This window comes from Pieris brassicae, chromosome 1 (assembly GCF_905147105.1).
Source record: "Pieris brassicae chromosome 1, ilPieBrab1.1, whole genome shotgun sequence".
Taxonomy (NCBI): Eukaryota; Metazoa; Arthropoda; class Insecta; order Lepidoptera; family Pieridae; genus Pieris; species Pieris brassicae.
This window is the reverse complement of record NC_059665.1, coordinates 9,504,664-9,526,898: the sequence shown is the minus strand read 5'-3', so window position 1 is coordinate 9,526,898 and position 22,235 is coordinate 9,504,664. Positions and strand designations below refer to the sequence as shown.

The following is a 22,235-nucleotide window of genomic DNA, read 5'->3' as shown; positions in this document are numbered from 1 at the left end:
GTTAAATGTGAGGGAATATTCTGTTCAAATTTAAATACTTGTGGTGTATAGCATATTTCTTTGGATTAGTAGTTAAATAGCTTTAACACGTTTATATTTTTGTTTTTGTGTTGAAATAAAAACACGTTTTTGTATACAATTGATTTTATTGCCGTTTAGCATCAGTACATGTAGCCTTAAATACTAGAGCACAGTCAAACTTAACTAAAGCGTTAAGAGTTAATCCGTCTCTAAAACGCGTTTCCTTTTGGCTTTAACTTTCTTGCTTCCAGCATTCAACAATAAATTCCTTCACGAACAGAAACCACTGTTGCAAACGCAAATACAACTAAGCTATCACTAAATGCATTATTATTATATATCATATACGCATAAGATACAACTAGGCATTGGCAAGTACGTCCCACCCGTGGGAGTAGGACAGAGACAATATGACACTCTCAGAGCGTATCGTCAGCTCTTTCCCGAATATTGCTTAGCCATAGAGAAAAGACCACAATATTTCTTCTAAGACATAATGAGACAAGAAAACATTTTATTTATTTGACATCCGGTTCCTTCAGTCTATTCTCTATGCTTAAGTATTTACTATCAACTAAAGTGACATCTACACGATGCAAAACCATTCTTAATAAACAGTTTACTCAATCTACACATTTCATAAGACATTTAAAGATTGTTTTTAATTTCTTAACATTCATTTGTATTTTAGACAATTTGAATATAACATACTTTATATAAAATACAAATTATCACAAAGTAATACAAGCAAAATAAAAGAATTATTATTCTACAACTGTCCAAAGGGAAATTAAACATACTTCTTTGATTAGGAATACGACTTTGTCATGGTCCTTATAAAAAATAGTTTACACACTTAAGCCACAAGCGAGCTACCCTACAATTCACACAAAATGCATCGTGATTATATTGGATATATATAAAAAAGCAATATTTTCAATTTCCTTGCTTTTTGAGTACAAAAAGGAATAGTCCAATCGAATATATACACATAAATGCACACACACAATCTAAATGCTATAGGTCTATGTTATATTGTAAAATTTTCCAAAATATTTTATCTCCAGAATGAAGTTAGGAATGACATGAATCACATTTTCATAATACATCTCTTTGTTTGGCTTATAGAAAATTATTGCATGGCAGTGTTAAAGACTGATGATAAATGCGATGCCATAACTTAAATAATGAGGTTTATCTGATACACGGATACATTGAGCAATTCAGATATATGTCTATTACTAATTTCCCGTACATTGAGGGACATAAACGAGTACAAAATGCTACTTTAAAATTAGTTTTTGATTTGCAAATTGAATGTCCACTCTCGTGGTTCACGTATCACAGTCGGCATGATTTTCATAACAATGATATCAAAATATTTGCTTTTACAACTAGTCGATGTAGCGCACACAACCGTATATGCACTAATGATGGATTTTGAACGAGTCATATCACAATTACAGACTCGTCACCGGTCCAACACACGCCTTGTACGTATTTTTTTACTGAATTTTTTGATATTTGAACCTTGGCGTACAGTTTTGAACACGTAAACGACACATCGTATATCGTCCGCTGTTGGTATGATTAATTTACGGTTCTTAGGGTGATTTTCAAACTAAGATTCAGATTAGCTAAGACTCAATTTTGAATTATACCCTTAGACCAATCTACACATATAGCGCACGCATAGTGTCAAGAGTAAAAAGAGTTTTCTTCAGAATTGTGTTCAGAAGAGTAAATCAGTGGTGTGTGTGCGCGATTCAGACCAAGAGCGAGCAGAATCAGCGGCACAGGGACGCGCGTCTCCACTCTCTGCATCCACTTCCGCTTCCGCCTCAGCTCCGTTGCTTGTCACTTTACAGTCACTAGCCTCGGCTGAAAACATTTTACAAAACTTTAGGACAACTATTCTGGCAGGTATACCAGTTTGAAAATAACATGTACTGGATATCAAACCCAGACAAAAAAATTCATTGGGAGATACCAAGTAGGCTTATACATATACACAGTTTGTGTGTTCTCAGCCTTGTATATCAGAGTTTAAACTCTCCACAATAGAATTTTATATCTTCTTTCTTTCTTCTATAAAACGGGCAAACGGGCAGGAGGCTCACCTGATTTTAAGTGATACCGCTGCCCATGGACACTCAAAATGCCAGAGGACTCTCGAGTGCTTTGCCGGCCTTTTAATAATTGGTACGCTCTTTTCTCGAAGGACCCTAAGTTTCGGAAATACTTCAGTGGGCAGCTGGTTCCACATACACAAAACTAACTCATACAGTGATATAATAACCTTAAATTCTTCTCTAAATCAATGAAAGAGACGGAGACGCCATACTATTATTATAAACATTTTATTTACATCACGAAATAGAAGTAGACGAACAATGAAAATGGAAGTTATTACTGCTAAGAGCAGTTTCTTCAAGACAACCCAGATAAGATAAAAATGACACTTATTACAATAAAAATCACAGGTAGAGGTATACAATCTTCTTACTTGATTCTTTAAAGTACAAGAAATACACAAGAAATTTTACATAAAAGAGAATACATACGGGCTTGGTGCGTTCTCGACAGTCCCAGCTGGAATGTGTCAGCGACAGTCTTACTAGGCGTGTATCTGGACAGACCGCCGCTGCCTCCACCTACATACATAATTAGTGTGTGTTTTGTTTAAGAGTAAAAAAGTTCTCCTTATTCCATTAAGAAAACTATCAGATGTTCGACAGACTTTGTTTTCAATTAGTCTATAAATGTTCAAGCGTTAATGCATTTTCAGCGATTTTTATCTGATGATCTTAAACAACGTGATTAATTCACGTATACCACGTAAGCATAATTACTGATAAGAATCTTAGGCTATTTTTTATGGATTTAATCTGTGCAATATAATTTCCATAGCAATGTCTATTAGAGATATGCAATACACAGACTTCATTAAAGATGTAAGATGATAAGAAAAAAAAGATGAAATAGGGCCTAAATTTAATAAAAATGGCAAAGATTTAGCTTGTGAACTCTGATATATGGCTCTCGCGTAGAGAATACTAATGGTTAGAAATAAGTATTCTCTACGCTCCAACGAGTGATCAATCCTGTGTTTAAAACCACATTCATACTTTCTTACACCCTCACTCGTTCATCAAATTCCTCAAGTCTTTTGTACAGTATTATTTAAATATTATAATATATTATTATTGTAGCCTATTCTACAACTCTATATAGGTTAATAAAGACAAAAAATGTCGGTCACACAATTCAAATACAAACCCTATATATTTTTAATAACTTAATAGTATTCGTTATCTTTTTAAGCTTTGACTTCGTTCGAGCGAGCTTCTTTGAGCGTTCTAGTGCTTGTCGCCTATATATTTAATCACTTTTTTTATCTTCAGCGGTATATTTGGTTAAATTTTATTGATGTTTAAATATAAAATTAGAAATTTATTGATCTTAACATTTTGAAACAATAAATAAATTTATATATTTCTATCCGAAGTGTATAATTACGTTAAATTCTTTCTCGTGTATAATATATTTTTATCTGTATTTATAACATTTCCACGTGACACACATTCAGTTATCAGAGTCAATAAGTCAGTGACATCAGTTATGTCACCTTTGATTACACAGGAATTATACATGTGGGTCGCGCCACAACGTCTGTGATACAATTATACATAAATTTATTTGTTGTTGTTTACTGTTTATTTATTTACGAACGATAGAACTATTTTGTCTATGACCGATTCTTAAATAGATATTGTTGAGAAAAACTTCCTTAATGCCTATAATATATTTTTAAGGATGGATGAAAAAATATAAATATAAAATTTCATTTTATTTAGTACTTAGGTTTTTATTCCGGAAAAAACTAACTATGGGATAGCATCATAAAATGTTCCATACAGTATATAGCTACTAAAAGGTGGGTTAGGTAAAAATATCATATTAAAGCGAAACAAAGTTCGCGGGGGCAGCTAGTACTACAATAAAATTTGTGCTATCAGAATAGATGGATTGTTTCATAGCGAAAACTTTATCATAAAAATAAATGAATTTGCTACGTACGATCCGACTGTTACTGAATACATTCTGGTTCAGAACACAATATAAAAAAGACTTCCTCAGTAGATTTTAATATAGGACTCTTGTCCTTGTGTCTAAGACACAAAATCTGGCGTGTACCACTGTAATCTTTATATATTTACCAAGTTATTAAAATATTAGCAATAGTATGAATAATCGTTTATAATATGAGTTAGGAAAGAATAAACAAGTCCCAGAACTACGAAGACTTTTTGACTCAAAAACAAGCTTAACAATTAAATTCTAAATTAATATGATAGTGAGCGGAATGATAATGTTCTAGCACACGACACAAATTATGGGTGTATAAGAACCGTGTTTATATGAAGATCTCGTCGGGGGGCATTGGGACGTAGGGCGGGGACGGTTTTACTTCGCCGTGTCTCGCTGCATAGCATATTAATTATTAATATATTAAAATCCCAATATATCTGTATTGGGATTTGCCTACAAATTGCAAAAATGTATGAAGTTTATATTATTCTATTTAGTAGGTTTTGTAAAGTATCTTAAATGACTACTTACCAATATAAAATACAGTTGAATGACTTTATTTATAACGCCTATAAACTTAAAAAATGCCCATTCGGTTTAGTAGCGTCGAATAATCAGGAAATTCCTGGCTTACATTCCCAGCAAATGAATTATTACTTTCAATTGATACGCACATAAGTCTTAACATAACACTAAAATTAATAAGTTAAAATGAGAATTACAAGTCTTTAAACAACATCATCATCTTACCAAGTGTAGTATTGGTGGCTAGAGCGGGTGTGGCAGCTGGTGAAGCGGCAGGAGCGGGCTCATCTTCGCAGAGTGAAATCTCGGAGGGATATTCAAATGTCCGCGTCAGTGAGTCGTCGAATTGGAGCTTCAGCTAGAAATACAACATACATACACTACTTTATATTCAAAATTCTTTAAAGTCAAGTGTGATGTCATAGTAAGTGAAGCGGCAGTAAAATTTTGGTTTGACAAAACTTTGTAAATCTTGGAAGTTTCAGAAAACGGGCGTTGATCAGACAGAAAATGAAGAAAGCCGAAGGGGCCACATGTTAACTTGTCCTTTGTAACGTTTATAAAAATATCTATGTATTCACTTTTTAAATTATTTATTTATAGTATTCATATGCACTATGACCACTACCAAATGAGTATTGTATGAAAGATTCACGTCTAAATGGTACTGAAACATCCTATCGTAATTATTTAAAATTTGGTTACTTAAGTTCAAAAAAAATATATGCTTAAACATGTTTACTTTAAATTTCTAGTTATAATCGGTATTGCAGAAATTGCAGATTTAGATTGCTTAACTTTTTCTATTGTGACCTAAAATTTATTGCTGTGTCAGAGTAACAACTATAAATTATAATACTGTTCTGTGTCTTTACGATATTAGCATATTTATAACAAATTAAATACTCAACAGAAATTTCTCGAAATTAGACAAAACAACGGAGGGTAAGTTTTAGACTTCACACTTCCTTATATAAAAACGTATTGGATAACTCCTGTATGCCAACAGGAGTTATACTTTTCACTAAGTCTCAACTCTTATAATCACCCTAAGTTATTTCCTAGATAAACTTTACGTCTTCAATGTTACCTTCGCAGCACGTTCGCGATGTAATGGCGTGCGCGCTAGCATCGACGATCGTCCATTGATAAGTACGTTGTCGTTAACGAACCGTACGCTACAGGGCGAAGGGGACCGCGCCCCGTCAATCTCTCCCTCACCGTCGCTATCAGACTCCGCTGGTACTTCTGCGCCCTTAAGTAAGACTACACCACTCTCACCCGCCTGAAAACACAAATCATTATTAAAACCATATATGTATGTATGAAGCAATAGTGATAAAACATTCCAATTGTCAAGAAATAAGTATCTTCCTTATAAGTTTGTTTGTTTTTCATTTGACAGGTATCCCGTAATAGCAGCAATACAAGTATATTTTAGGTCTTACTAATATTTATATCTTCTCGTACTAATATTTATAAGACCAGTGGCGCTTCATTCCATGGGTCTGGTTTCAGATTACATATGTGTGTAATCATTTACTCATGATAGCCTTAAATGTGTAAAATGTTTTGATACGTTTATTTTATAACTCTTAAAGTCGAAATCACAAACCTTTCAAACTTACGGTAAAAATACAACATCAAATTCTTTGTTTGAATTTAGAATGAAAAATATTATAGAAATGTTAAAATATCCTGATTATAAAAAGGCTCGCTGAAGCGTCATATTGCAATTCTTACTCGTTAATTAATAGTGTTTCTTGTGTGGAAACTACAGCTTATCATAACGGAGACGTGTGATAGCACGGTGATTGCAATTAGTCAATACCAATCTTCCTAATAGGGGGAACGAGTCACAGGAATGCTGCAATAGAAACTGTTCGTCATGCGACCGATCAACCGGTCGATGGGAACCTGTCTACTCCTCGGGACGGATTGACATCAGATTATTACGGCCACTGACTCGAATTCCCGCTCACTGGTAATGTAGAAGATACATTTGTTATCTTTAAATACGCCAAATTAAAAAGTCCCTGTACATACGATGTACGTACACAGTTACAATAACATCTAGGTATTACAAATACTAGGGCAGTGTTCAGTCCCATGAGCGTGTGACTCTCAAGCCTGAGTTCGTGAGTCACTGCTATCCATCAATAGATTTTCCATGTGCGCATGAAAAGCATCATGACGAAATTAGTATGCGTTAGACCCAAAAATCGACGGCACACGTGCGTCAGGCAGATCGCCTCCTTGCCTTTTAAGACAAAGGCAGCGCCACTGGTTTTCCTGCATTCACTACTATTGAAGCGTGCATTAAAATCTGAGATTGTCGCTTAAAGTATTTAAATTTCTATACCTTGCTTTGCACAGAGTAAGAAGTCCAAAACAACATTATTATTAGCACTCTTTAAACACAGGCTCCTACTATCTGGCGAAAACGCGCAAACAGTGAGCTCAATCTATTGATAACGACTATCTTTGATTAGTGGACAATTTATCGTATATCTTTATTGTGTAAATAAAGATATAACCTAAAACATATGAAGAAGTTAGGTATATTCTAGTATTGAGCATGACGCGTGTTACGCTTGACCGAAACACGTGCACGGGTAACTTATCGTTATACGTATAATAAATGCACGGCTGCTCTTTATAATATAATTAATAATTAGCGGTACTCGACTATTTATCTCACAAACAGTGAATCTTCTATATTTAAAAATGTACTTGACGAGTCCGACTTTTTAAATATAAATTTACGTAATTTTATTTACTTGTAATATTTGAGAATATCCACGACTACAATTAGCCATGAATAAGTAATAAAACACGTTATACTAGATTACGAGCGACGCCGTTACTAATAATTACACACTATTTATTAAATTCTACTCATCTATACAAAAATGTTTTATTAATATAAAATATCCTATATATGATTTAGATATTGGCTATACACTGGGTATAAAAGAAAGCTGGACGTGTCACTCGGCGGCCTTCGGAGATTATTTCCATTCTGCGAATACAATACTGAAAACGAGTGCTTCGGCAATAGTAATTAATTATACACTACCAATTTATCTTAAGATATTATCCCCAGCATACGTACAGAAAATTTATCTTATTATCATCTTTTATGAGAATTAGAAACGTGTTTCCAACTCTATATATATACATATAAAATTGCTATTTAAAGGTAAGGGCGCATAACTGTTTTGTTTTACTACATTCCTCCGCAGTCATTTGCTGGACAGATCAAAAATACAAGGTTATTGACTATCGTTTCCGGATGTGTGACTCAAATGACATTTACACTCACTCTTTATTAATTAAAGTTACCCAAGTTGTGGTCTTGCTACCAAGTTTGCCCAGTAAATCAAATCCTTCGGCATGCCACACATCCCACATAATTCGCGGCGTCCCAGGGGAAATTCGTTAGTGTCCCGTGACACGTGAGACGGATTCAATCAGCAGAATGTCTCTCTGCATTTCTCACATTGCGACCTTTGCTGGCCTAGTTTCTCCAGGCATGTTTCTTCTGACCGCTTTGCTTTACACAACGAAATCCAAATATATAACCTTATGGTTAAGTACGCGAAACTTGAATCTAATACGATTTGCTAAGAATGAATTGATGGAAAATCAGGGGGAGGGAGCAGGAACAGGTGCGATCAGTTTGAAGCATGCGTTGATATCTCCGCGACTCAACAAAATCGTCGATTGGCTGAATTATTCAAATAAAGCGACGCCATTAAATTAAACGCCAAATTGTTTCCTGATCTGAATAGCACAAGATTGCCAATCAAGCGGAATGTGCGCATTCTACTTTGCCAAACATTCCCTGGTTATTACAGGAAAAAAAACGAGTTAATGGAGTAAGGATATCTGTTTCCATTTTGTTTGATTAATGGAGGTTACATTTCGGATATATTTTGAATATTAAATAATGATTTCCAGGGATCTTTGACAATTGTAACTGACTCGGCTTTCTGATTATATATCAATGACAAAAATCCTCTTTTTCTTCTTCAAAGAAACCGAGGAGGTTACCAAGTGGATGTTACTTTTATAAATAAACAAGTTTGTTGAGTTGCTAATGGCCAGGGTATGAGCTCATACCATTTAATCTGTGTCAGTATTCCGGCTCTGATTCCCTGTAATCTTGTCAACCCTTTATGTGGCTTCACTTATGCGCTCTCATACTAATCGTACAACTTTCCTGTATGTATTACACTCATAAATGACGTCATTCATCATGCAATTTTACATAAAATATCAGCAATAAAATCAGAGCCATCGAGATATATATAGAGGAGATTGTATTTCCAATTATTAATTAAGAGTGATCTGTTACACAGTGACATCGTGACATCACAGAGGGCCTCAATGATTGCGGACAAATCAGAGCGGAACAGGATGAGGCCCACACAAAATGGGGATTTACCACTCCCATTATCAGAGGGCTTGTACACATAATATAGTATGTTAAAGTTGTTGTCATTAGTCCGTTTTATGGGCATCATTGCGAAATTATTTTGTGGATAATCGTTTATTAATCTGATATGCGTAATCGATGATACGATATCACCTGATATACTTACGTTTAAACCAGTGGATATAATTTAGTTTGATTTAAATGTTAATAGCAGATTCAGAGGCATTTAAATTTGTTTTTAAATAATAATTTAACATAAACGTTTATCGAGTATTTTTTTAGCCGGTAAAAGCGGCGTTGGCTTGTGGCATCAGCGTTTCTCAACCCTGAGATCGTGTGTTCAAATCACAGCGCACCAATGGATGAAAGTTCCATATGTCACTTGCTCCTACAGTGAAGGCAAACTTCGTGGGGGAAACTGGCATGTTTTAAATCGAAGAATCGACTACATGTATCAGGCACAGAACGCTAATCACCGAATCGTTTAATCAAAATAAGCCCAGACCAAAATAAGCTACTAAATAATACGTGATGTAATAAACAATAAGTTTGATAGAAGTTGTATTATCTAGTTTGTCGCTTATATCTTTAATTCTAGCTATATATAAATTTAGTAGAAATAATTTTATAATGTACTACGCTAAAGCTGGCTAAACCCATACTTTATTGAATAGGGTGTAAGGCGTGAGTGGTGGGAAGCACCCTAGATTGCCTCATGTGTGGGAACATCGTACCCTAATCGACGTGTATATGCTAGTACCGATTTCATCTCCACAACTATTGTCCCGATATCGCCACTGAGTTTAGGGCCGTGTGTAGACGCTTTAACGCACGCAAAAATATTCTAAAATCTCACAGAATACAACTGCATAGAAAGAATATGTTAAACAAGATAAAAGTAAAAGTGTTAGGAAATAGTTACGCAATATCTATGTAATATGCACAGATATAGAAAAAAAACAAGTTTGGAGATATCGAATGCTAATGAACACGACCCAACTACGTGAATCTCGATAAGGCTTAAATCATGTATATATTAGGAGTATCTTAGAAACTGATGACACAACTTCTTTTGATACATATGTGCTTTACCGTTTCAATTATTTAATTCTTAATTGCTAAAAGGGCACACTTTTAATGGAACTCGTAAAAACTGCTTACATTATTTATATGTAATGTAAAAAGGGTTTATTTTACAACCGCACACAGATTAGACCATTCAATTATATTTTTAAATAAAAAACGACTGATTTTATAAAGAATACTGTTTTGATATTATAAGGACTTAGACAGAACGATCTTTTTTTACCTAGCGATTGAATCTAAGGTGTTCAGTAACTTTTAACGGACAAGTATAGACCTTAACACGTTTTTGTATGACAATCAAGATTTATAATAATTTACCAAAATCAAAAGATCTTTATTATTATTTGAAACATTATAATAAACATTAATTTCATAATGTAATATATTTTAATAATATGGTGACGTAGTGATAAAATTAAATAATTGACTATGATATGATTGTAATATGTAAGCCACACTTTTACATTTCGAATGTGTAAGACAAAATTGCATATTATGTGTGGCAGAATATATGAAAATTTGATTGTACCACCATATATTTGTACTACATTCTATAATAAATTAATATTATTATTAGGTCCTTACATATGAAATTGGCGTATTTCGTACTGGCCACTTTAATCACGATGTTCTCCTCTTTGGTAAGGAATTCCAAATTCAAATTTGTACAGCTATTTACTCATGTATTTGTGCTTCGATGACCGTCATTCATTTGTTTTTTTCTGTTTGCGTCACTCATTTTACAAAATGGAAAACTTAAAGTATCGCATTATTTACAAGTACAAGTTCCGCCGTGGCACTAGTGCTGCGGAAACGACTCGAAGGGTGAATGATGTGTATGGCGGTCATGTTGCAAAAGAAAACACAGTTCGTTTTTGGTTCCAACGTTTTCGTTCTGGAAATTTCGACCTGCAGAACAAGCCCCGTATACGGCCTGAGACCCAAGTTGATAATGAAGTATTGAAGGCTGTTGTGGAAGCGGATCCATCGCAAACCACGTCCGAGTTAGCTACAGGCTGCGGTGTTAGTGATAAAACTGTTTTAATTCACTTGAAGCAAATTGGGAAGATTAAAAAGCTTGAAAAGTACCTCACGAATTGACTGAAGCAAACCGACAAACGCGCGTCGACTGCTGCGTTACATTACTGAACCGGCACAATAATGAAGGTATTTGAAACCGAATCATTACCTGTGATGAAAAATGGATTCTTAACGATAATCGGAAGCGCTCAGCGCAATGGTTGGATCCTGGTCAGCCAGCCAAATCCTGCCCAAAGCGAAAATTAACCCCAAAAAAGTTACTTGTAAGCATTTGGTAGACTAGTGCCGGTATTGTTCATTGCAGTTTTCTCAAATCTGGCCAGACTATTACGGCTGATGTCTATTGTCAGCAATTGCAAACCATGATGGAAAAGCTAGCGGCTAAACAACCTAGGCTGGTCAATCGCTCCACGCCACTGCTACTTCACGACAACGCTAGACCACACACTGCTCAACAGACGGCTACCAAATTAGAAGAGCTTCCATCCTCCGTACTCCCCGTACATCTTGCTCCAACAGATTACCATTTTTTTCGAAATTTGGACAACTTCTTGCAAGGGAAAAAATTTAACTCTGATGGGGCAGTCCAAAATCGCCTTCACAGATTTTATTGATTCCCGTCCAACTGGTTTTTTTAGTAAAGGGATCAATGAACTACCTATGAGATGGCAAAAGTGCATAGAAAACAATGGTTCATACTTTGATTAATTAAATATATTATATTTAAAAAATATTCGACTTTTTGTTCCTCCCATACAAAACGCCAATTTCATATGTAAGGACCTAATATTAATGAGTTTTGAGTCATTATAAATATGTCTGTATTATTGTGGAAATTTCATTGCAATTTCAGCTAGAAACAGTTTTCTTATTTAGATAAAGGTTGCAGCGCCTCTGGGGAGTGCCCAGGCGGATCTCTTGAATTAGAATAAACACTTAGTCTACTACGCACAGACTACATTTCGCAATAAAATTACCAGTTTCAGATGCTAAACACGTGAGTCATAGCGTACATTCAGACTGTTACTTGTCGTTAGTCATTTTTTTAATATGAACGAACCAGACATCGTACATATCTTTGACAAAACAATTTAATTGATAAGCGATAGATTACTCGTCTACGCCACACCGGCTTTGTGCAAAGAAAGAACAAAATTTAAAAGAAATCAGAAAAATCGTTTGACAAATGACTGCCCGTGTTTATTGTTTACGACTATCAATCAACGATGCCTGCGGATTTTAGTATTCACACACACTTTGGCTGTCCCTTGGCTTCCGAAAGTAGTATTGCTGTATTGTAACTTAATAGTCACCACCATCCAGATTTAGAACATAGCTTCCAAAAGCTTCAGGCCCGCCGTCCAATGCGAGCGGAACGGACCTATTACGGACTCCGATACACTCGTTACGATGATTTTCATACATGCCGTCTCCGCTTTGGTGGATGGCGGGCATTAGGCCTAATCCTGATTCCTATATGAAAAGATCAAGAACTTGTATACATTATGAGTCTGTAAACTCGTGAAGAACGTAAAGTAGAGTGTTTATTGCCTAAATGGTCTTCGTTGGGACATAAACTAACATTGTTATGGAGTGTACACCGCAATCTAGAGGCTTATTAACTCGAACCATTTGGCGTTTTGATATTCGCTATATATTTCAACAGAGTTTTAAGATAACCAATATGTAGCATAACGAAAGATATGGCAATATTTTGGAATCGTTAAGGAGCTTGCGTGTTGCCAGCCTAGCAACGAGGTACGCTCTTAAGGTCCCTAATTTGTTAAATCATATGTTTATCAAAACTAAATAGAAATTATTAATTGTAAGGGAAGTATTCTTAAACTTAAAAGCTAAGCTTAGAACACTAGTATGCTGTTTGGATAATCAATATATATTTAGACTGAATACAACATTGCTGACGTTGTCTAATAATAGATGATATAAGGCTTCCAGTTAACAGATTGATTGTTTGAAACTCGACACTTGTGGGCGGCTAACCTACAACTATTATATAATCATACATATAACTTATTGCACGAGCATATAGCCGAAATACACAAAGCAAAATGTCTTTGATTTCCAAAGCACCGTTTGAGGTAGAAACAACAAAATTTATCTATGTTAATGTTATATACTCTCAGACATGCCTATTTTAAAAAGTGTAAACAATGTTTTAAAAATATTTCATACTATAGAATCAATATAGGAATGGCTAGAAATCGAAAATTTATACTAATTCAGTAATTAAACTATTATTGACTTCATTAACGCGTGTATAAATAAAAAAATAGCGTGAACAAGAAAAAATTAGAATAAACTTGATCACAATTCAGGCAACTTTGCGATCGGGTTATAAAAACAATTTTGGAAAATTAAGTTCCAGGAACAAAATTTGAGGAAGACGATACATTTAATACGATTGAACACGTTTAATTACACATCCTGGGATAATTTAGGATTGGCGTGGAATTCCCATTCCCAGGCACATACATAAACAAAAAAGTATGCAAAACCGGCGTGGGACATCCGCTCGATGTCTCTTTGATGACAACAATTATGTAAAGCGACAGACGCACCTTCACTGTCGATATTTGTTGAAAATACTGTTCGATATTTGAATAACACGATCGAATTCGAACACCAATCTAACGGAAATGAAATTATTAAAAAAATAATACCGAGTGCAAACTTTTTTTTAATGGCCCGCACGGTTTGTGCATTGTGGCCCAGGGTAAAAAGTGAAAACTTTTCAATTGAAAGAATTTATTTTTCTATTGTTTACATCTAACAATTGTAAGTAATGTAAGGGTGATATAAAATGTATTTGCCATCGTCAGTGAATGCGAGAGCCATCCGAAAGCATCTCTAACGAGGCCTTGCTAGGAAATACCCGAGATGGTTTTAATGCGGATTGCTAACCCAGACTACGAAAAGCGTGTTTTGAGCCCCACAGATACATTCATTTCCACTTCAAAAATAAAAAAGGGGATATACATTTGCGTTTGTATCACAACCTAAAGACAACCATGCCACTTAAAATAACACTAATTATTATATCAATTTATCAATTAGTGTAACATTCACTTGATTGTTAAATATTAGATATCTATCGATAAGTTGCAGCACTAACTCATTACATAAGTTTTTAAGTGAATATTGTAATTGCATAGAAAGTGTATTTTCAGATACGTATTATGCTTCCGAACTTCGCGTTAATCTGTGGTTGAAGTATAAAAAACGTTTCTAGGCTAGGCATTAGGAAGAAAAAGAAACTTCGTCAGCTATCTGTGTAGAGTGCAGGAGCGTGCAGAAGAAGTTACACTTTGCCCTTACATTACTTACAATTTCAAGAAGAAGGACTGTGATCCAAGTAAACGAAAAATTTTTTTATCTTTTCCAAGGGGCCGTTCAAGTATTACGTAAGCAGATTTACTGAAATTAATCCCTCCCCCCTCAACCCTCTTGTCACAAAAGTAAGCAAACTCTCAAAATAGGAGTCCTCGAAAATGCATTACATTTTCAAGCATAGACAATGTGTGGTTGTAATGTGTAAGAAAGTAAATAATTATTGTTCACCATATAAGAAAATCAAAGAAGCAAGGGAAACGAATAATTAACTTTAAATTTCCGCCAACGGCTTTCTAGGTAGTTATATCATTTCACGTGTTTGGTATGTCATTGTATGTTTTTGGTGTACAACGTGACAGCGAGAACAATGGGCTCGTGTGTAGTGGTATCGGTTTCAACAATTTGATAGAGTAGCTATCAAATTTCCCTATAAATTGTTAATTTCGCCGACCTCCAGTTTAATATACGCTCGTCACGGTGCCGACAATGGCCTCCAATTTACTATCAAAATATATTTTAATGTAAACAAGCAGTCAAATAAACCGTAGAACATATGCTATTCATATGGAAAACAAACTCACACAACAAAGTTGGTGGCGAAGCTAAATTTTTAACGGGACAGTAGGAAAACGCTAACCGCCGCCCATGAACACCTCCAACGCCGGTGATGCCTTCTATAATAAATTCTATTATAATAAAAACATTTTCATACTACGTGAGGCATTTAACATATTTTGCCGCATTATCACAAATATTGTTTTGCTCTTGTTTAATAAGCCACATTACAAAATTTTCCTTATAAACAATATTATATGCACACATCCTATTATGCAGTTAAAAACATGACTTGTGACGTATCAAAAATTTCTTATCAAGCTCGATAGCAAAAAATAGATTACCTATCGTATTTTATGAACGCTACCTGTACGATGAATAATTATAATACATGAATTTTTCGTGCTCCAAGAAATCTCTGTAATACGTTTTATAGCAGGTTTTTGATATGGAATTTGAATCGAACTTACCCATTATGAAATGGGCTGTGCGACTATATGGTTAAAATCTTGACGAATAGCACAGAATTAGAAATAATAACATTTATTTATACTGTGCGGTGATAATCATCATTACAGTTGCAGCTAACGGACTGCTGACCTACAGACTCCACATCAGTCAGAAGTCTATAATTTTCAAATGACTTAACCTGTGACCCCAAAGTCAGAAATAAGTCCTGTTTCAATTTTTGTTCTACGATTAAAGGTATTTCTAACAGTAAGTTACAATCCAATTGACGATGGGACATCTGCCAATCATTGCATTGGCTTTTGCTTATCCTTATAACCGGTAGACTAAAATTTAAAGCTATAGTTTGTGTACTGAAACAGGGCAAGGGATTTAAGGGCTCAAACAGCTTCATTCGTTTCCTAATTCTCACCAAAACTGAGACTGAAAACTGTAGTGGATTGTAAATTTATAAAACAATTGCGGTCTTAATTTTCCTTGTATAATCACTCGTCTCGTCATATGTGGTTTTTTGACTAATTATGCTCAGTTGCAATAGAAGGTATATAAACTGACAATTGTACTGGAACATTGACAAAGGTATAGTAAACAATATTTAATGTAATTTTTAGTGACCCAGTAATAAATTGGACAAAGATTTACTTTGAAGTCGAAACGTGGCGGAAAGACGCGCAGAATACACAAAATATAATATTTATTTATTGATGAAGTGATTTTCCTTCTTTTGTATTTTCTTAGTTCCTAGTTACAACGTTTATTATTTTGAATTGATACACTTTTATATGATTGCAGCGTTTTTGACACGTTTCCAATTATTTTGTGAACGTATTTATCATTTTATGTACGGAAGTAACTGCGATTTGTGCAGCCTTGAAACCGCATTGCACTATCACTGCCTTATCGCAGCGCGTCGTCAGAGCCAATAATTCGTTATTTACTAAGAAATTAATGTAAAACTAGCCGATGTCTGACCGTTGCTATAGAATGCAACGCAATGATAATATGCAAAACACAATATTACAATATCTAACTTATTACTGTTATTAGAATCAAAGTTTCCGATTCAAAGTCGAGTTATTATTAAGAATGACTTCCGTATGTTTAAAATGTATTTGTTTTGACATACGGGAGTCATACATAGAGCCTAGTCTCGTCTCTGAATCTTTCCCAATGCCATTTGTATCAATAATTACAGTGTTAGAATGATGCCTCAATGTAATGAAGAAAACAATGATTTGACTCAATTGTTTCCTAATTTACTGCTTTCGTCAACACTTCAAAAGTAGATTACATTGCGATAAGGTAATCCGTAATCATAATGTTTATATTTTCTTAGCAAATATGTTTGTCTTATCAAAAAGATTAGAAATTGAAATAGAAAAAGTGAATCAACGTCTTTTATCAAGGATAAGGTTTTCGAAACGTTTACAGTTAAACTAATATTGACTATTAATAAGCGTGACTTAATTGTCTCCGGATTACCTGAAGCAAATACGATTATATCAATAGTTACTGTCTCCCGGGACAAGCGGACATATTATATATGACAACAGTAGCTAAAGCCAGTAAGTAGGTCTCTTAGTTTAAGCAATAATTCTTCAACTACTACATTTTCGGTAAGAAGTGCAGCATCTCTATTTCACAAATGCGATATAGTTTTTACGTTTAAGATCCCAGAAAACCCATTAACGGAACAAAGGTATAGAAACGCGTCCTTCATATATTTGTCATACAAAAACGCTTAAGTTGCTTAAAAAACTTCACAAAAGCACGATAAAACAAGTTTAACAGTGCCCAGTCTTTGACTAAAATTTAAACAGAGTTCTGAGTTACTTTTAACCACAAATATTAACATCAATTAAAATCACATTTTAAACTATAACAATAAAAGAAATTACAAAAGAAAATTAATAATTAGATATTAAGGCGTGCGGCCGGTTTCGGAAGTTCACAGATTCCAAGTGGGACGAGACGAATAATTAGCGTCTCGGTTCAACGAGCCAATAAATAAATTGCTTAAAATTAGAAAGCTCCGGCCGGTTCATCGGTTGTTTATGCTAATAACCTGATTAAGTCAATCGGATCGCGTAAACCACATCAAAGTCCAAACCAATTTGAGTTGCGAAGGTACTTCATGCCAATATATTAAGTAATAACACTCCAAACACTTTCGCTGTCGCGCGGAAATCGAGAGTTCGACCGTTCGCCATACCACGTCCCATCACTTTCTCCGGTACAATACATATTTAGGCTCTTATTCGGATAATTATAGAAATCAGAAAGTGACGATCAAATGTACCCAATTAGGTAGTCAGGAATTACTGTTTCGGTAACGCGTAATTGTTATTAGCGTTAAGTGGTCGATTCGTATGGACAAGTTCATTGGGATGATATGTCTTCATGTCAAGAATATTTCAGAATTTATCAATGTCTATCATGTTTCACACTAACTGCATATTTTCATATAGCGCGATATACATAGACGCTGTCTTTATTCGTATTTACACAATTGCACAAAAACCAATTATATCAAAATGCTGTGCTGTGCATAGTCTAAATTTTAACATAAAAAGGACAACTAAATTAAAACTTCACTATTTAGTATAAGCTATCTAGACATGTACATACTTTAGCGGTACGTATTAGTTTGAAAGTAATACTCAGTAATAGGATATTTGTGTGTATTTATTTATCATATTTAGTATAATATAATTAAGAAATAAAAGAAATTTCACTAATTCGGTCTCAAAACTTAAAACTGACCTAAAAATGAATATACCACAACGCTCAACATCATTAAGTTTGCTACGCCACGATATTAATGTATGAACAATTAATTTAATTAATTAAATTTAGACCGCGATTTCGCTTACAAGGCGCAATATGGTATTTTTTCTTCTAAATCTGTGCTTTTATTATTGCTATTAATAAATTAATATCGAACTCACCTTAAAGCGATTCCTCTTGGCAGCTCGTAAAACGATGCCATCATTTTCGATGTAGTCGGGTACTTCCTTGCGATGTGAGAAGTTGAAGACCACGGACGTCGAGGCCGGCACCGCCGACCGCAGCCGTCGCGGGCCCGCTCCCCCTCCAGGGCCTGCTCCCGTCCATGCACGCTCCACACCTGCAGTCTTCAGGCTCCTTTCTGGAGTTGCGTGACCGTTCATTAAAGGCTTCTCACTAATTACTGGACTCTCCAATTTCACTTGCGGCTCTAGTTTCAGATCAACTTCCGGCGACGGCTCGCGAGATGCGCTTTGATCTCGTTCCATTTCGACTTTTTCCAGAGGCGACCTTGGGATGGGTTCGACGACGGCAGATGGTGGAGGGTCTTTTCGCTCAGTCCGGGCCGCCACCGGACTTTCTGGCGCATCCGGAGGTGGAGTCTCGAGGCGTGGCAGCTCATCTACGACATCCACTCCGGTGCACTCCGGTGGTGGAGATGCGACATCGGCGCACGGTGCCGGCATAGGCTTAATGACACCAACTCTACGCGGGGAAGCGGATAGGCGCACACGATTGAGCAGGACGGGGTTCGTGGTCGACAGTGGCGGCAGATGAGAACCCAATTTTGGCGAATCGAACGAGTAGCGCACCGTTGAACCGGCGCGTGCGATTCCATCCAACGCCGCCTGCGACACCTGTTTGGTCTCGATCGAAAGTGCGGTGCCCTCGGGCTCATCGATGGCCGAGAGGTCGGCAGCGGCTGGGCTTGGGGAACGCGCGCGTGGTTCCGGCGTCGAGGTACGTGGGGCCTCCAGACCTCGTACCACGGCGGACACACGGGCGGCGGGCGCTGACCGCCGAGGAGGTGTCGTCTCAAACTTGCGAAGGGTGGAACGAACAACATCGGGTGGGGGTCGCTCGGTGTCGCGTAGCAGAGGAGCGGGCCGACGCGGCGGACGCGGGGCTCGAGGCAGCGGCGAGGGCGGCGCCTGTGGCGGAGGCTCATCGAGGCGGCTGAGCGCGTCCACAGAACGCGCGCGCTTGACAGAATCGCGGCGGAGCGGGACGGCGGCGGGAGGTGGAGCGGCGAGTGACACAGGTCGGGCGGGACGCGCAGATGGACGCGGGGCAGGTGGCGGGCGCTCATCGAGAAGGTGCTCTAGGGAAGCGGCCCTGCGTAGCACGGAGGGTCGCCGGCGAGGCGCTTCTCGCAGCGCTAGGCTGAGGTATCGCGATTTGAGACGCTTCACGATGCCAGGCCCGTAACTGAGTTCTTCGTCGTCTTCGGGCGGTGGCGGAGGAGGTGGGGGCTGCGGCGGAGGAGCGGCAGGTGGTGCAGGCGGTCGAGAGCGCGCCGCGCGTCTCTGTAGCAGCTCGCGCTTCCATTGCGGCAGCGGACCATTCGACATGCCTACACACAACCTTCTATTATTTCACTGGACTATAAATAAATACTTATCAAATGTCTCCTCATCTCCTATCTGAAAGAAGTCTATAGAAGAAGAAATCAAATGGCACCCAATACATTGCAAACAGAAAGTATGTTAAAAGTGACAGTTTAAAGAACAATATTAGCAGCAGAGTGATAATATTGTTAATGACTTGTTAATGTTACTATCTATTTTAGACTTTCTTAAGGTATTGTCAAATTTTAATTATTTTGGTCAGTCAAATTTATGAATGTAGCACAATATAACATGAATGATTATCCATCATTGTAATGATATCTTGAATTTTATGTATTGAATAAATTTCATTTAAAACTTTTACAGTTTTAATTGTATAAACCTCAAAGTTAAACAAGGTAGGTCATACAGAGTAAATTTTGCAATAATATAACAGACAATTTAGATTCAGAATTAGACAAAAAATAATGAGTCCTATAAATCATACAAAGTACCTTTAGTTATACTTTCACTCTAGACTTGTGATTAAGTTCTTTATATATCAAACACCTTTGGTAATTTAAAAAAATCTATTATTTATATTGAAACCCTGAATTCTTGTGAGAAATCAGATGATATTGGTTTGTATCAATCTATATGAATAAATAGTTTTATGCTAACTACTAATTAACCATAAATAGTCTATAATTGGCCTATGCCCCGTGTTGAGTCTTGAATTTTGAATATGAATTTTTGAAAATAATGTTAACTTTATTAAAAAATATAATAGTTTCATTATACAAACTTAAGTTGAATTTATCTTACAAAATAATACATGTGTAACAGCATGTATTAAAAAATATGTAAAGGAAGCTAATAAGCTATGAGTTAGAAGTAATAGACTCACCGAAGTCCTGTGAGGACTCGAGGATGGTCTCCACCATCATCTTGAGGTGGCCGCTCACGATTACAATTGCTATTGCCACAAAAAATAATGCATCAAATAACAAGCAAAACAAAATATAAAGCACAAAACATATTCAAAATATGGTAACAATTTTATGTATTTATAGGAAGTACATAGAGGAATTTCATTATTAAAAAGCACTTTATGAGTGTTCAATATCCTCCTAATAAATATAGCTAGTGATTAGGTCTATTATCAATGAAGATATGTTATCTCTGGCATTGCATAGATAGAACTAAATTTCAATATGTACCACAATATATCTGGTCAGTACATTGTTTTACACATATAAATATTATACAGAAAAATAAAGCAATGCGGTATCAATTTTAATCTTAAGCAAAGCTGATTTGATATTATTTAACGAGTTCGATGATAGACGTCGTTGACCCCGTAGCGGGCCGCATCCCACATAACTGTAATCTCTATTTGTTCACGTCTCATACCATCTCAAACAAAAACCACCTTTTCATCGACTCGTAATAGTGTCCGCTTGTTAACCATACAATGCACTCTAATTATAAGTACGCGCCTCGCATACCTTACCTCCTAAAATATATCCATTGACTTCCACGCGTAAAAAAGGCAGGAATTCGAACACTGATACATTCAGTGCTCGATACACCTCACTCACTCACAAAGACGCCATCAAAACTTAGGACACTATTGAGTTTTGTTCAGTAATCAAATAAAACAAAAAACACACAAGTATTCGTTGCCGGTTTTCAGAAGTCACCCTCCTGCGCGAACGGCATACTATAGGTGACGGTCGATCACTTATTTTTTATAAAAATTAATAGTAGTTGAAGTATAGTGAGCATATGAAACTTATACCATCAATTTTAATTTAATTGAAAATATAACCAATACTTTAAATAAAAACTAATTTTCTAAATAAAACACCTTAAATATGTAAACGACCACCATTACAGAAAATGAATTTGACACTAGTTTTATTTTTGCATAGTGACATTTGGTATAGACGTTCAACGTCAATGCCTTCCTATTCACAGAGTATAAATTCGACATGTTCTCAACAGACTACAGTGCGTATTTCTGACTTCGTAGGATTTTTGACCTCTCCGTAAAGATCACAATTTCGTTTGTTTTGCTTTAGATGGTTAATCCTTCCTCCGTTAAACTTAGTTAGGATTAGGATAGAAGACTTAACTTTTCAATTATTTGCTATAAGTAATAGGTTTTTGGCCGTCACTAACTAGATTTTTAATGTATTGTTTTGTTAAATTTTTTCCTCGCTTTTCTATAAACATCAATTATTCTACACTGGTTTTGCATGTTTTATGTTTTTTCATAGATTCGTAAACTTGCGTGCCACCATACAAACTGATGGCAC

General features: G+C 36.0%; 1 protein-coding gene across 2 annotated transcripts; it reads right to left on the bottom strand.

Moving 5' to 3' along the window:
• Positions 1 to 132: 132 nt before the first annotated feature.
• Positions 133 to 21,812, bottom strand: LOC123713597 (vegetative cell wall protein gp1). Of its 2 annotated transcripts, XM_045667340.1 has the most exons (7): positions 21,428 to 21,812; positions 20,822 to 20,890; positions 18,529 to 19,940; positions 5,729 to 5,923; positions 4,864 to 4,996; positions 2,586 to 2,675; positions 133 to 1,902 (listed from the first exon to the last, which is right to left on the bottom strand). In XM_045667340.1, exons 2-7 carry the CDS (start codon positions 20,859 to 20,861, stop codon positions 1,754 to 1,756), a joined length of 2,019 nt encoding a protein of 672 aa, XP_045523296.1. In that variant the 5' UTR covers positions 20,862 to 20,890; positions 21,428 to 21,812; the 3' UTR covers positions 133 to 1,753. The 2 variants fall into 2 exon arrangements, with proteins under 2 accessions (XP_045523296.1, XP_045523305.1); XM_045667349.1 differs by lacking the exon at positions 20,822 to 20,890.
• Between the last annotated feature and the right edge of the window lie 423 nt (positions 21,813 to 22,235).

Excerpts from the sequence above, each read along its gene's own strand:
- LOC123713597 (XM_045667340.1), bottom strand. The coding sequence starts at position 20,861 with ATGATGGTGGAGACCATCCTCGAGTCCTCACAGGACTTCG. Across the intron at positions 19,941-20,821 it reads CGAGTCCTCACAGGACTTCG|GCATGTCGAATGGTCCGCTG; the intron begins GTGAGTCTATTA and ends GGTTGTGTGTAG. Across the intron at positions 5,924-18,528 it reads CCAAGAGGAATCGCTTTAAG|GCGGGTGAGAGTGGTGTAGT; the intron begins GTGAGTTCGATA and ends TTGTGTTTTCAG.